Source organism: Vidua macroura, chromosome 5, assembly GCF_024509145.1.
Source record: "Vidua macroura isolate BioBank_ID:100142 chromosome 5, ASM2450914v1, whole genome shotgun sequence".
Taxonomy (NCBI): Eukaryota; Metazoa; Chordata; class Aves; order Passeriformes; family Viduidae; genus Vidua; species Vidua macroura.
Window position 1 is genome coordinate 14,801,079 of NC_071575.1, and position 15,016 is coordinate 14,816,094.

Genomic DNA, 15,016 nt, shown 5'->3' on the forward strand with positions numbered 1-15,016 from the left:
ACTCTTTCTCTTTCAACTAATGTTTTTTTCCCCAGCTTGTAACATCATTTAGGAATGCAGTATGTAGAAATGTTCTGGCTTGAAAGCAAAACCAGTGAAAGACTCCAAATCAGAAATACAATTTATTAGGAAAAGGAAAGAGAAACAAAATACATGCAATAATACAAAAGAAAAATCACTGACAGAGTCAGAAGACAGCCTGACACCCTTTTGGCCAGCGTGTTGGTAGCAGTCCAAATTGGAATGGCAGCAGTCCTCCTGGAGTGGCAGATGTGGTTCTGTTGGAGCAGTGATCCTGTAGAAGGGCACAGTCTTCCTCTGAGTGGAAAACCCCAGATGTTCCTCTTGGGAACCAGTGGAAAGGCTGCCTCTGATGTCCCCAAAACCCAGATTATATCCAGTTAGGAATGCTTGGCTCCTCCCTATGGGCGGAGCATCTCACAATGGGATGTTATAATTCCTATCAGTCACACAGTGACATTCAATAGCCTACTATCAGCAGATGTCTCCCCTGAGAGAGGATTGGTGAAAGAGATAAGGAAAACTGCTCACTTAGCAAAAGACAACTGCTACACAGATGGTAATGGAATACACCTTCTCAATCTGGGACAAGAAAAAAGGATGATACAGCTCTGGAGAGTTTAAACTGTTGCAGTATCTAAGCAGAGGGTCTGGAGTAGGAGGGTCTCTGAATACCCATGGTCTAAGTATTTTCTTCAAATTTTCAAATGGATGATGTCTGCAGAAGCAAAAGGGATTTACTTTCTGAAGGTGAAGTCATAAAATTGCACCTGACAAGCATGAAGAACTTCACATCAAAAGTAATTATTGATAAAAGCAAGTGACATAACCTGTGATACAGAGCAGAGTGTTTTAGTGAACCAGACCCTTGAGGAAGGACAATGGTCTCATTCTGATTAACAGGTATTTGAAAGCCATCACGAACATGTATGAGCATTATTATGACCTTCTGATCTCCCTGAGCCTTGGGCACATCTGTTAACACCCAAAATCTGCAAGCCATCCTCTGTAGTATCTTTCTTCATGCTTTATTTGATCCAGGCTAGCCAACCAAATCAGTTTTTAAAACAATGTAATAGCATTCCTGCCACCTGACGTGTTTTCCTGCAAGCAGATGTTGTACCAGATGTGGGTGTGGAACTTTGTTTTTATAAAGCTTGAAAGAACATCCCAAGTATATGATTGCACAGTCCATTCTGCCCAAGACAGCCTTCATAAATAATGTTTATACAAGGATTTGGGAAGGCTGTCAGGGAAGGAGCACAGGCATTTCTTAAGTGCAGGGTGCAGGCAGAGTGGTGCCTCTCAGCTCTGCACAGGCACGGTGCAAAACCTGAGTCCATGCTGCAGTGTGTGCTGGGGATCCCTTGGTCCCAGGCAGCCAAAAGCAGAGGTGAGTGGGAAGCAAGGCCCAGAGTCTCTGAACTCTCTGAATTCAGAATTCTCTGAATGTTCAAGGCATTTGGCAACCTGCTAGGTTGCCAGCAGGCGTGAGCACTCTCCTCAGGGCACAGTTTACCATGGCAGGTGTCAGACACTCAAAGGCAGCCCCACACTGATGCTTTGGCTGTCCCTTGCAGCATAGCCAATAGCCTGGGGATGCTTTCAGCTTGTGCTGAATGCCCTTCAGCCAGATCAGTACTGCCCTGTCATCACTGCAGCATGAGGTGAAATTCATGCCCTGACTCTTCCCTTGCAAAATAAAGCCTGTGCTGGAGGTCAGTGTTGTCAGACACAGAACACACTCAGTCATGATCCCATCTATGGGCACAGGGCCCCTGGCAGACAGGCAGAGACCTGGAGAGCCATGGGAGCGTGGGTCTTGGTGCTATCGCCTCAGCACTGGTTCACATTCACTAGTCCTACACCTCATTTCCCCCCTTTTCTAGCCCCTGTGTCACCTATTCTACTTACTTCAAAATTAAGCTTTTGCTTTACATTTTCATCATCACACAGATGACAGGAAAATAGATTGCTACAACTGTATGTTAAGCCTCAGTTTATTGATTGCAGGTGTGAGTCCACAGCTCTTGGAAAGCTGCATTAAACGTAGTCTATCACCAGAATATATTTGTTCTGGAGCAATGATCTCCATAGCACATTCCTGTGCACACAGCTTTCCTGATTTGTGAAGCACCTGCTCTAAAAATGCTCCTCTTATACAAGAGACTATACCTCACGTATGATCTGCAAAAGAGAAAAGAACTAAGTGTAAAGATAATCTTGCTTGTGGCAAAATGAAGGGGATCACAGCAGTTACCCAAAAGGGGAGAAAAAAGGTAAGAATATCAAACTTAGGTTGTTTGGTATCATTGGCACTGATGGAGATAAAACAAACAAAAAGTTGACAAAACAAATACTGGTTCTATCAGGAGTCTGAATGATTTGTATTCAGAAGTTCATGAAATTCAGTCAAAACCACACTATCATGACAAAGTTGTCTTTTACACATGAGGAAAGCAGTGAGACTTTTCTTTACTATCTATTTGTGCTTCTGAGCTAGACAGGTCCTCTAGGTTGCCTGGAGAAACCACATTGATTTTGAGTAGAACAGCCATGCTCAGGTAAGGTTCTGGAAAGGACCTGCTCTCTTCCAGAGGATCACAACTCTTAAAGTTCATTCTGATGCCTGTGGTCATGACTATCATCTGCACCCATTCTCAGCGATCCCAGGGAGAAAGCTGTAGGTGAAATGGGTCTTGATTCAGGGATGTGTTCCCTCCTGTACTTTTCAATGTAAGGTTTAGCCACTTCCCACACCTGTGGAACAAGAATGTGAAACAGCAGAGTCAGAGGCAAAGAAAAGGTCATCGAAGACATTAATGCATCAGTTCAGGAAACCCTGAAGAAAAGTTATTGTGTGGGATATGCTGTATGGGAGGAGCAGAACAAGAGAGGCAGGTATAGCAAGGTTTAGGGAAAAGCATGTGGTGGGAGTTGACAATGGATGGGAAAGAATAAAGCTCCAATGGGACAAGATGAAAGGATTCAAGGCAAAAATACCTTATCTTGTCTTGTTACCAGGCTAATGCTCTGTGTGCAATAGTTGGGAGAGAGTCACTGCCACTTGCTACAAAACTACTTGACCATGAAGAGGATTGGGCAGCAAAAACAGCAGCTAGCATGGACAAAGAAAAAGGGTTCTAGACAATCCTATGCACAAGCCAAAAGCCAGCACTCGCCTTCTGCTCCACGAGCAGCCTGTGAGCTGCTTCAATGTCTGGGGCCATGAAGCGATCCTTTATCCAGGGCCTGTAACGAGACATTGGGCAAACATTAACCCCCACTGGCAGCAGCTGCTCTCCAGGCAGGCAACCTCTGGGGAAAGTGTTTATCTGATCTTACCTCACCACGGAGCGCACAAGGTCGTAGACCTTCTCCAATGGGGTTGTCGTTCTCAGAGGGCGGAGGAATTCAATGCCCTGGCATGCGGCGAGCAGCTCAATAGCCAGAACTAGGAAACCAGAGCAGCCAAAGGGATGTTTGGCAGGTACAGCTCAAGGCGAGGTTTCCTGTCTAAAGCTATCCCTGGCCTTTGTTCTCACTAATATGATATGGTTCAGGCAACATGCAAAACCAGTGGATTCACACCCTCCAGAGAGCCAGCCCAGTGGCAGGATCATTTCATGGGTGATGCTGAGGGCAGTATCCAGCATTTCAGCAAGCAGATTTTGGGTGCGGTTGTACAGACCTTTCAAGTGTACCAGGAACTCCTGGTCACCAGAGTCTTAAATCCCTAGGAATCTCTTCCAGCGTAACTTGAATACTCAAATTAATGTCCATCATAAATCAGAAAGCTTCTTTTGCACTGAGAAAAGAGGGGCCTGGGCTAAAAATGAAAGTTCTCCCTCTAAGCTTGCCAGAGCCCACATGAAAACACCAGGAAAATGACAGCGCTTTGGAAGAGATTCTTCTGTCTGGAGAAGTTTGCATTGTATCTGCCTACCTTACACCTGATCATTATTGATATTAGCCCCTCATTTTCATGATTCAAAGTCTGTCTGGAAATCAGAATTTTAATTTTACCTTGTTCCACATGTTCAATAACTCTCAAAGCTTTTCTTGCAGCCCATCCTCCCATGGACACGTGATCCTCTGTAGCAGCACTGGTTGAGAGAGAATCCACAGAAGAGGGGTGGCACAAGGCTTTGTTCTCAGACACTGCAAAAACCCAACACAATGAATGAAGGACAGAATAGGCATGAGACAGCAGAAGCAATGGACAGCATGTAGATAAGGGCCTGTCCATCACCTTGGGTCCAACTACTGCTCCTCTTTCGAGGATGCATCAGCGTTTTACCTGGACTGAGTAATTTGCAATAACCACTTTGAAAACTACCATTTTTGCCTCTGAAAACACTAACCAACAGCAGTCTTTAGATGCAAATATTAACCAAATATGGAATGACAGCTCACTCTTCACTCCCTTATCTCCAGTTTGAGTAGCTGTGGCTCAAAGGCCTGGAGGAAACTGAAGAAGAAGAGCAGACAGCATAATTGAAACATAAGCCTGGTTCTGCCTGTTGCTCTGGGGCAACTCTCTGTAAAGAGCATTGGCTCCCTCTGCTTTTGGTCACGAAGATCACCCCTCCCCTGCTTTCAAGAATACAGCTAGAGATCAGCATCTGGTCTGTTCATTGCAGCTGAGGTACTTTCAGAACTTCCTCTAGAAAGATGGGGGAAAGCAATACAAACCCTCTCCCTCCCTCACCTCACTACAAGGCTGCCCATGTCCCTGGGGGTGACATACTCCAGCTTTGAAAGCCAGGTGTACAGTCTGGAGTAAATTCTCATTCTGCACCCAAAAACAACAGGCAAATGGTTGCAGGAGAGGCCTTAGGAACCATTCAATGACAATTTGAGGTTGAGAACTACTCTTTAAAAGAGAAAAAATGATGTCTGCATTCACAGCACTCTGGCTGCACTTGGCCTTTTCTTTCTGAAGCCCAGCGGGATGCCGTGTAATGCTCTCGCCAAATTAGCGGCTTCAGAAAAGCAACAGGAGCAACAGAGAGGTGGTGACACCAATTGCAAATAGGCTGGAGTGACAGTCTAGGACCAGAGCCCAGCTGGCACGTTCAGGCAGATGATGGCAGGTCCCAGAGAGGCTGCATGTGATCACTGCAAACAGCTCAGTCTGGCAGGCACAGAGCTGCTGGAGCGGGGGCAGACATACACATGCAGTGGTGTTGCAAAATATCTGCAATTTTTTTTCAGATTTATCTATTAACCCTGGGAGTGAAAAACATTAGCTGGTACACAAACAACCCAGAAACTGGTAGAGTGATTTGAAAAATATTGGTGATTAACAAAGTTAAGAAAAATAAAAGGAACTCAAACTTCAGATAAAATCCTGTCTGTATGGATCAGGATGAGATGATTTTGACCCATGGACTTCTAGTGTCAGCAGAGGCAGGGCTATAATTTTCATTTCCCACAGCAGAAATCACAGACACCCTAGAATCTGCCACCCCAGTTTGCAGAAGTGTGCAATGAAACCTGAAGCCATGCAACCAGCTGAAGCCTGAAGCCATCCTAAACTCTCCCCAGCCAAAGGTAAAGCTTCCAGCCCTTAAACAAGGGGATGAGCATTCAGCTCTCTTCCAGACCCACTTTCCAAACCAGCCTCTAAACAGGGTTCCTTTAGCCCGCTGATTTAGTTAATTCATTTGTTTTTCTGCAGAATGTTTATCTACACATTTAACTGATATCCTCTGTTCCTGTGTTTGTTTGTAACTTTTAAAATTTACTCTCTTCTCATAGCATGTTTATATTGGCTCATGCTTCCCTGAACCTGTGAACTGTAGTATGCCAGCTCTTGTTGCCTTAGCCATGAGTACTAGAGGAAAAACTGAAGTGATGTTTAATTTCAGTGTGCTCCCCTGCAAACTCCGGTCTTGTGAGGACTGTGGGGTCTGATACTGATGTGCAGACCAGGCTGTCAAATGGAGACAGCCCAGTACTGAAGGCATTAAGCCACCTTTGAGACAAGCCTTCATACCAAAGTCCACTAAGAGTTTGCATGCTCAGAGCACTGAACATGCCCAAGGGTTGGTGCAGAGTAAGGAAGTCTGAACTGAAATAATTGCAGCTACACCAACGCTCATACTTGACAAGACTGCACAGAACACATGGAGAAGAGAGAGAAAACAGGAGCCAGATACCTTTGTGTCTACTATCAGACTGCATCAGTCTTGAAAAAAAAATCAGTCTTTCTAGCTTGTTCTCTCTGTGGTATTGCTCAAACACTCACCCAGGGCAGCTGCTGTGCAGTGAGCAATCATGAAGCCTGAGTTCAGACCTCCTTCAGTGACTAAAAATGCAGGCAGTTCACTGAGAGAGGGGTTGCAGAGTCTCTCAATTCTTCTTTCACTAATTGCAGCGAGTTCATGCACACCAATTGCTAAATAGTCCAGAGCCTACAGAAGAAGATCTCATTAAAGCAGAAGAAAAAAAACAAACCAGAAAAAGATTTTTTTGCATTTCTTCAAATGCTGAATTACCTTTGCAGGATATTCACCATGAAAATTTCCTCCAGAAATGGTCTCTTCTCTTTCAGCAAACACCATCTTTAAGGAGAAGTTAAGGCCCACATGAGTGAAATACAGTTTACATGAGTGATATCTGCCAGTAATCAGAATATCTTAACTGAAGGAATGTTTGTGCCAATAGGCTTTTATTTGCAAGCACATGATATTTCATCCACACTTCCACTTTTCAGGAAATGAAGACACAATCTCAATTCTTCAAATTTGTAGGTACAATTTTGACATGTATTTTTTTCAAATAAGCTACATAAAATGAGGTCTTTGATCGAGGGTGCAAAAAAACCCAGCTGTTCAGATCCTAGCATAGATTTTCAGTTCCTTGATAGATTCTTTCCATGGCAGTTACAATTTTGACACTTAATTAGTCCAAATTAGAATTGGACTAATTCCAATTCAAAGAATTGGATTAGATTCTAATTAATGGTAAAAAGATGTTTAGAAGATTAAAAGCAATAATGCTTATCAGCAGTTGATATGATGCTATGTACAGCATCCTTGCAGTGCTGACAGAAATGCAGCCCTGCATTACAGAGCTGACAGAAATCCTTCAATGCAGTCATAGGGAAAGGAAGAGAGGTTGCTGTTGCAAATAATGGCAGTTATTGACCAAAGCCAGTTATGACATTTTTTGCCTCCAGTGTGAGTAACAATACAGAAGAAAAGAATAAAAAAGGCCAAGCAGAATTTTATATAGTAACAAATTAATCAAAAAGATACAGGGTTGTCTGTGGCACTGTTGATTTCCGTCGTCATTATGTCCTTCACAAAAGCAATTGTATCATTTACAATTCCATGGACCTAGAAAAAGGACATTGGTGTCTGAGCTTAGTATCTGCGCTTAGTTCACCTTCAGGATGCTGACTGCTCTGCAGGGACCCTCTTTCCCACTATCCCACTTGACTTTCACACATGGAAGACTGTCTTGGATTTGCTTTTAACATCAGGAACATCACTGCCAATCCTAGACACTTCATTATTATGGCAGTTTTGCCAAAAGAGTAATCTGAATATGACATTCTTTACATATTTGGGTTGGTTTACCTAAATGGAAGGTGTTTATTCAGTGGCAGAAGTGTTATGAGGGAAGAAGTAGCCTTACAAAGACTCACAGAAAACAAAACCTCTTATTAGATAATGAACTTTCATTAATTCCACTGGTTTAGTAGCTTTGCTCCTGTTAAAACCCATAGGACTGAGCTCTTCCAATATGTCTGAGATACTACATTCTGTTGGCTTTTGGAAGCACCCAGTTCATGTTATTAACAACAATGCAGAAGAAAATCCCTACAAAATCTGCAAGTATGGAAAGCAGCACTTTCCCTCTGCTTCCAACCTCTGGCCTCTCCCAGATCTGGACACAGCTTTGTTAGATGCTGCCTTATGTGTACATGCACATGATCAAAAAATTGCATGTCTCCATTAACACTACTGTGAAGCTAAGAAGAAGCAAAATAAAGCCACTTCGTCTAACAGTGTCAGACGGCACATAACTGACTGTATTTCTGAGGTGGAAATTTCCCCATCATTTATCTATTGTTACGGAAGGATCTAGAAGTCAGTCTTTACCTGAGGGCAGCAGCGCATTGTGTACGCGTCCTGAACTCGGTCACAGAATCTATGGCTCTCTAGAAGACACAAGGAGGGCAAAACCCAAATATTGCTTACACAAAAGAACTGTGTCCTGTTGAAGGACCCAGCCTGTCTTGGTAGTCTGAGAGGGTGAAGGTTAAGATTGTTCACCTGCTATTTCTGATGGATGATGGTCAGAATCTAGAAGGGACCTGAATCGAAAGGCCACTTCAGCCTGCCCTCGATGCGGGCGCACTGCATGTATATCTAGTAAGACAAGTTAGACTGTCAGGCTGTGCCTCTCTTGTCAGGAGCTGTTAAGCAAACAGAGAGGGAGAGCCCAGTACCCACCAGTGTCAAAGGCCCTCGTTGTACCCTTCAGGACTTCCAGTGTAAGGGCAGCAATGATGTCAGCTTGCCTCGCTATAGCTCTGGCTCTTTCAACCGCCTCACATCCCAGTGAGGTGATCATTTGTGTCCCGTTGATGAGGGCCAGACCCTTCAAAGGGAGAGCAGATGTTAAGCAAATTCATTGCAGCTATTCCACACGCTGTGACAATTCCCCATGTCTGTGACAATTCTCCTCCTCACATGAAGGAGTTAAAGACCTTTCCCTAGCTTTTTGGACCATCCTGAAATCATAAAATGCACAGCTTGCCTGAGCATCTTTGCTACATAAAGTTTTAATGCTCATGACCCCATTAAGTCACTGCAGACACCCTTGGAGCACCAGTAGTTCCAAGCCAGTCAGATACCCGCTTCAAGTCAGTCATCTGACCTCCTGTTATGGCCAAAGGGCAGATAAGGTACCTTGAGGTGCCTCTTAGACAGCTGTTTCAGGATGGTATAAAGTGCTTTCTGAAGAGGCCTGTCTGTCCCCACTGACCACAGAGCCAATCTGAACACCAAGCTTGGGTCTGTCATTTCAAGTCAGGTGACACTAAGAGTGGTGAATCCCACTCCTGACAACACTTCATCATTATCTTTCTAAAGTTTGATTTAAAATTATTATTAATTCATGTAATGCTTTTATTGTACATATAAAGCAGATAGTGATTGACTATGCTCTTTTTCATCAGCCGGCGTCATTATACTTTATTACCTCTTTTGGTTTCAAGGTAATTGGTTTTAGTCCATGGGCTTCCAGGACCTGTGAAGGAGTTAAATGCCAAGGCAGTTAATGAAAAATACTTTTCAGTCACTAAAGTCATAAAATTAAGTCACTAAAACTTAAATGTTTCCATGAACAGAAATATTAACAAATTTCTTAAGTGATGGAAGAAAAAGAGCTTTATATCACAAACATATCACATATTTTTTTCTGCTGGGCTAAATAAAGGGCTTCCAAAATAGCACCTCACTTCTAGTGCCAATACAAGAAGGTAACAGGAGTACTGAAGCAAGATATATGTCACTGTCACAGCCCATTAATATCTACCATGTTCTAGATGATGGGAGAGGGCAATAGGAAAGAAGGCTGGAAGCCTCTTGGGAAGGCAGTTCTGCCTACACCCTGCCTCATAGCATTTTGGCTTGGCATAAATTATTCCTTTTTAAATGATCCCTAATCCTTTCTATAGAAAATCTCTAATGACAGGAGTCGTCCCATCCAGTTCATTCTGTACATGTCTATTCTATAGGGCAATTACTCTTGCAGGAAGTGGAGAAACAGCATAACTTATTTCTCATTTAATCCTCTCACCCTGTCCAATAGAAGAGGTAATGCATCTCAGAAGTGTACAGCTATAACTTCTGGTCTTGAAGGTCCAGGACACCCTGGTCTGCTTCCTCCTTACTCCTCTCCCTGTGTAGTCCTCAATCTTTCTTCAGACTATAGCGATGTACACGTATCAATCCATCAATGAGTCTGGTGTTCAAATATTCATGGATAGGAGTTATAGGTGTAGCAGAACAAACTACCATGAAAGACTTTGGGGGGGCCAGACTTGGAGATACTTAACACAAGATCAATCTGCTGATGTGTTGGTGACAGAATAACAATGGATTAAAAATTAATTTCATTGTAACATTTCCATCTTGTGAAGGAGAATGATATAAAGGCTCCTTGTAATCCTAGTTAATTCATCAAAAATGAAATATCCAAGCCTGTGTATTTACTTAAAGCCACTATAAAATCAGTAGAAATTTTACTGCAAAGATCTTGCCTCCAGTAAATCTCCAGGTACACTCAGCATTTGAGAGGTGATCTTGGATTTTTTAGAAAAGTATTGATGCTCATGAAGCTGAAGATACAGTAATAGTTCTTTCATAGCTGGTATCATATCCTCTCCATTTCTCCAGTTCATATATTATGTCACTGTGGTATCTTGTATAGCAGTACTATGGCATGATATTTCTTTAGGGCTCAATAACAAATCTATGTCTGCTCCAGTGACATGTGGGTCAGTTCTTACATTTTCCATGGATCCACCTTACTCAAATTAGAGGATAAGTAGCTAAAGGCAACCTAGTCCGAATTCAAACTGGTAGAGAAAATCCAGACTTGTACATGTTACTAATCTGAGCAAAAGCTTTCTTTCTCTCAAAGCTACATGCAGTTTGAAAAATGAGTCAGCAAGCTAAAAAAAAGAAACTATCAGCTGCACAAATCTTACATATTTAGCATCAGCCCAGCCACTCTTCGGGGACCACATCTTTCCCTCTCCAATTAATCCCAGAGCAAGATGAGAGAGAGGGGCCAAGTCTCCGCTGGCTCCAACTGTCCCTTTCTCTGGGATATAAGGAAGGCAGGATGCTAGAAAGAAAACAAAAATCATTCCTTTTAGAGCCTTCCCTTGATAAACTCCTTGGAAAACAGAAAAGCTAGCTCATAAGTTTGGCCACAGTAACAGCCTACAATCATGGACAATGGCACCAACAGGACTACTCTTGTTGCAGCTCTAGTCCTGATCTCTCTCAACTACCAAGTTGAAAGACCAACAACATCTGCATCTTGACCCATTGAGCTACACCCTTTAACAAAACAGTTAAAAGGGAAAAAAAGGGAAAGGAAGATTTTCTTTAAGCATCTTTTTACCATTAAACACTTCAATAACTTGCTCGAGGGTTTCTAGGGATATTCCACTGTATCCTTTGGCTAGGACATTGATTCTCAGTGCCAACAGCATGCGAGTTCTCTCTGGGGTCAAAGGTTTCCCCACACCTGAAACAGTAACAGAACCCTCTCGGTTACTCACCCACTACCAACAAGCACAGAAAAGGGAAACACCAAGCAATCTCTCATTACCTGCAGAATGTGAACGAACCAAGTTCACTTGAAGCTCCCTACAGAGAAAAAGAAAATATGTTAAACCTCAAAAACGTCTCATCAGGTTTTATTTTGCACAAAACAGAAGGAATTTCTGAAGCAGTTCTCTCATTTAACCCCAACTACAGGGTCAAACTGCTCTCCTGAAAAGAAAGGACGGAGAAGGCTGCACACACAACATACCTCAGATTACTGTTTGGGATGACAGTCCTGGCAAACTTCCCAAAACCCGTGGTGATTCCATAAACAACTGCAAGAAATGTACACTGCTGGTTAAGGAGGGAACCTGATGAAGTCTTCTAAAAAATTAATAGTTAAAAGCAAAAATATTTACCCGTCTGTTCTTTTACAATCCTTTCAATCACTTCTCGTGATTTTTTGACTTTAGTTTCAGCTTCAGGTGTAAGCTAAAACATAAGTAGTTTAAATATAAGCTTATTTGTCATTATTTAGCCATAGAAAAATAAACATGTAATTTTTATCTGCATTTGTTCAGAATTTTTACCTTTATCTTGTAGAGTCCCTTTCCTAAATTGACCAAGTCCTTCGTTGTTAAGCTGTTGCCATCTAAAGAAATATACTACACCAAAGAACCATCTTTTAGTTTGGGATATGGATACATACAAAGTTGCTTAATAATCACTATAAATAAAAAATATGGTCACAACTCAGCAATGACAGGAAGCTTCTTCAGGCTTATTCATAAGACAGGAACCCGGGTAACAAAAACATAATAAGCACATTGTAGTTTAGTTTCCTAGACCCAGCCAATCTAATAGCTCCTGCTTTTGTGAATGCTGCACTGGCTGAACTCTCAGCATTTTCTGGTGAGTAGCAGGGTTTGCTATTGAGCTGTAAAATAATTGGTGATTCTTACCTGTTCTGGTTCTCTGTATTTGCTGTATCTGAAAAGTTTGTAAAGGTAAAAGGGCAGACAGGATTTCACAGGCAGTGACCACTCAATTACAGCTGGCAATGTGTTTTAAGAATGAAGGAACTCTAAAAAACCCAGGCAATCTAGAAAACTATAAATCTGTAATTGTAAAAACTTCACAAAGCACTCAAAAAGGATACAAATGAACTCCTTCTGGCTGAGATGGTATGAAATCTGGAGACATTATATCTCCTTCTATAACTAGAAGAAATATACAGAATAAACATGTACAGGATTAAATTGCATTATTCACATAAGTTAATTTGTTATTTATTACAATTCACAGCAATAAGAATTCTAATTTCCAGTTATCAGCCCTGAACATACTTGCATGCTTCTGGGAAAATAACAAGGAACTATGTATTTATTTAAGGTATTCCAAAGCTAAGACAGAACAGCTTACGCTATATATTACAGCAGATATAGAAGATGCATATAGAATCCTGTACTTTCTAGCTTTTATGTAGTTCTGTTCCTAAAATTTAAATATTCTTAAATTATTGGGCATTTTTCCATAAAAACTGTAGACAATCTCTCAGGTGCAATTCTAGATTAATCTAGATAAAGCACAGTTTTCCGGCTCAGATGACAACACAGTCACTCTACAACGCAATACTTCAGGCTTTGCTTACCAACTTCAACAAATTCATTGTCTTCTAGAGCATCCCCCACGGTATCATCAAGATCCAGCAAGCCGAGTCCCTTGCACCTTCGAATGTAAAACTTCACTTCTTCTGCTGAGGCAAATCCCCCATTGTCAGGTTTGTTTTTCATGTACCGTCTCACAGCTTCCTTTCCCAGCCACTCAATGGTGTTCGTGGAGCTCAGGCATGGCACTGCCAGCCATTCTCCTCGGACGTGCACCGTGTATCTTGGCATGCTTTCTCTCCAAAAATTGTTCCTTGACCAAGAAGGGCTGCAGCGTGCAGCAGCCTCACATTTACCATGTGATGATGGCCTGAAGAGCTGTGCCTATCTAGAGCCCAGTGTTGCAATCGGATAGAGGGAAAAACCAACCCTCAAAATCCTCACTTTTGTAAATAAATGAGATCAACGTGTTTGGCTACTTCGTCCAATCAAACCAAACCTAGGGAACACACCCTTTTCACAGAAATGGCACACCCCCCTAGCTATTGCCACAGGAATTTTATTCCAAAGATCACATCGGGAATATAGAAATTAAAAACCAGGAGCTGAAGCTTATGTACCAGGAATAGATAAATTGGACTAAGATGCAGTGCAACTGTTCTAAAAATGTAAGGGTTTAACAAGAGTTAACAGTTATCGCCCAGCACTAACAAAAACCAAGGGACAGGGCTGTAAGAGAGGCACCTTGGGAATATGGGCTGCTCATGGCTGCTAGGACTGAAAGAAGATTGTATTATACTTTTACAGCTCTATCCAGAGCAGGATAAAAGCAGGTAGTAGAGGCAGCAAGCCTGCTTTAATCAGTCCCATGCTCAAGTTGAAAACATTTTTTTTTATTGTAGGTAAGAAAAAGATTAATTAATTTCTACAACGTTTTTCCTTATACTCTGGAAGATGTTACAAGAACAGGTATCAACAAATACTAGGCCATAGCTGCACACTATCAAGCCTGGTGCTGCTGTGTCATGCTTCCTTTGCAGGCAGAAGATGCAAAGAGGAAAAGATACGGAGATAGCTGTTGAGATGGTGACAAAAAAAAGTTTAGCAATAATCATCTACACACAGAATTTGAAAATACCTCTTGTTTTAAAGGCAAAATGGTAACAACACTCATAGTCCATGCTTGCCACACTAGTGTTCCTAAACAAAGGGACTACCTAGGGTTTAATTATTGTAGGAATGTTATCTTGGGATCAATTAGTTGGAGACACTGTCCCAGCAGAGCTACCTAGGACCATGCCAGAGAAAGCCATGCCTGAATCAATTTTCTTTTTTCTGACTCTGACAGCGAGAAACCAGGATTATCTGGCAGCAGGAACTCTAACTGCCAAAGCATTGTACATGAGAAATGGGCTTTTACAACAAAATGCAAGTTACCCCGAAACTAGTAACATAAGGCATTTATAAACAAAGGACAGTTTTCATTGCAATCTGATAACCAGAGCCTGTTAACATTACATATCCCCTCCTCTGACCAGAGCTCATGCTCACATATGGAGCTGCGAGAAGAAGGAGGAAGCAGGGGGATTTTTGGGGTGATGGCATTTGTCTCCCCGAGTAACCCTGCTCTCCTGGAGATGGCTGAACACCTGCCTGCCTATGGGAAGCACTGAATTAATTCCTTGTTTGGCTTTGCCTGTGTGCAGCTTTTTCTTCATCTGTTAAACTGTCTTTCTTTATCTCAACCCATGACTTTCCTCAATTTTACTCTTCCAATTCTCTCCCCAACCCCATCCCATGGGGGAGAGTGAGCAGCTGCATGGGGATAAGTTACTGCCTGGGTTTAAACCACAAGTTGAAAGCATACATGGATCAAAACTTGGAAGGAAATTAGGTGACAGGCTCCCTGCTCATCCTAAGTGCTAGGATTAAACCAAACCTTTTGCCACAATTATATTGCCACTCTCCTCCCCTAAACCAGCACTTTTTGGTTTTGTGTGTCACTCCTTCATATGGGTTATCCCTATGCCAACAGATTTAACTCATGCAAATTGTTCTTATCAAACTCGCTGCAAGACTCAGCCTAGA

At 42.2% G+C, this 15,016-nt stretch overlaps 1 protein-coding gene across 1 annotated transcript; it reads right to left on the reverse strand.

The window, feature by feature from the left end:
• Nucleotides 1–2,003: 2,003 nt before the first annotated feature.
• On the reverse strand, nt 2,004–13,307 carry HAL (histidine ammonia-lyase). Its single transcript, XM_053978805.1, has 20 exons — nt 12,973–13,307; nt 12,481–12,541; nt 12,284–12,311; nt 11,912–11,986; nt 11,741–11,813; nt 11,590–11,656; nt 11,386–11,423; nt 11,176–11,301; nt 10,754–10,893; nt 9,241–9,288; nt 8,490–8,637; nt 8,310–8,405; nt 8,136–8,194; nt 7,287–7,367; nt 6,525–6,590; nt 6,275–6,440; nt 4,048–4,182; nt 3,367–3,475; nt 3,204–3,273; nt 2,004–2,781 (listed from the first exon to the last, which is right to left on the reverse strand). Exons 1-20 carry the CDS (start codon nt 13,217–13,219, stop codon nt 2,632–2,634), a joined length of 1,983 nt encoding a protein of 660 aa, XP_053834780.1. The 5' UTR covers nt 13,220–13,307; the 3' UTR covers nt 2,004–2,631.
• Nucleotides 13,308–15,016: the final 1,709 nt, after the last annotated feature.

Coding starts and splice junctions, on each gene's coding strand:
- HAL (XM_053978805.1), bottom strand. CDS start 13,219: ATGCCAAGATACACGGTGCACGTCCGAGGAGAATGGCTGGCAGTGCCA. Junction 11,814..11,911: donor AGGGACTCTACAAGATAAAG/GTAAAAATTCTG, acceptor CTTATGTTTTAG/CTTACACCTGAAGCTGAAAC. Junction 9,289..10,753: donor GCTGGGCTGATGCTAAATAT/GTAAGATTTGTG, acceptor ACTCCTTCACAG/GTCCTGGAAGCCCATGGACT.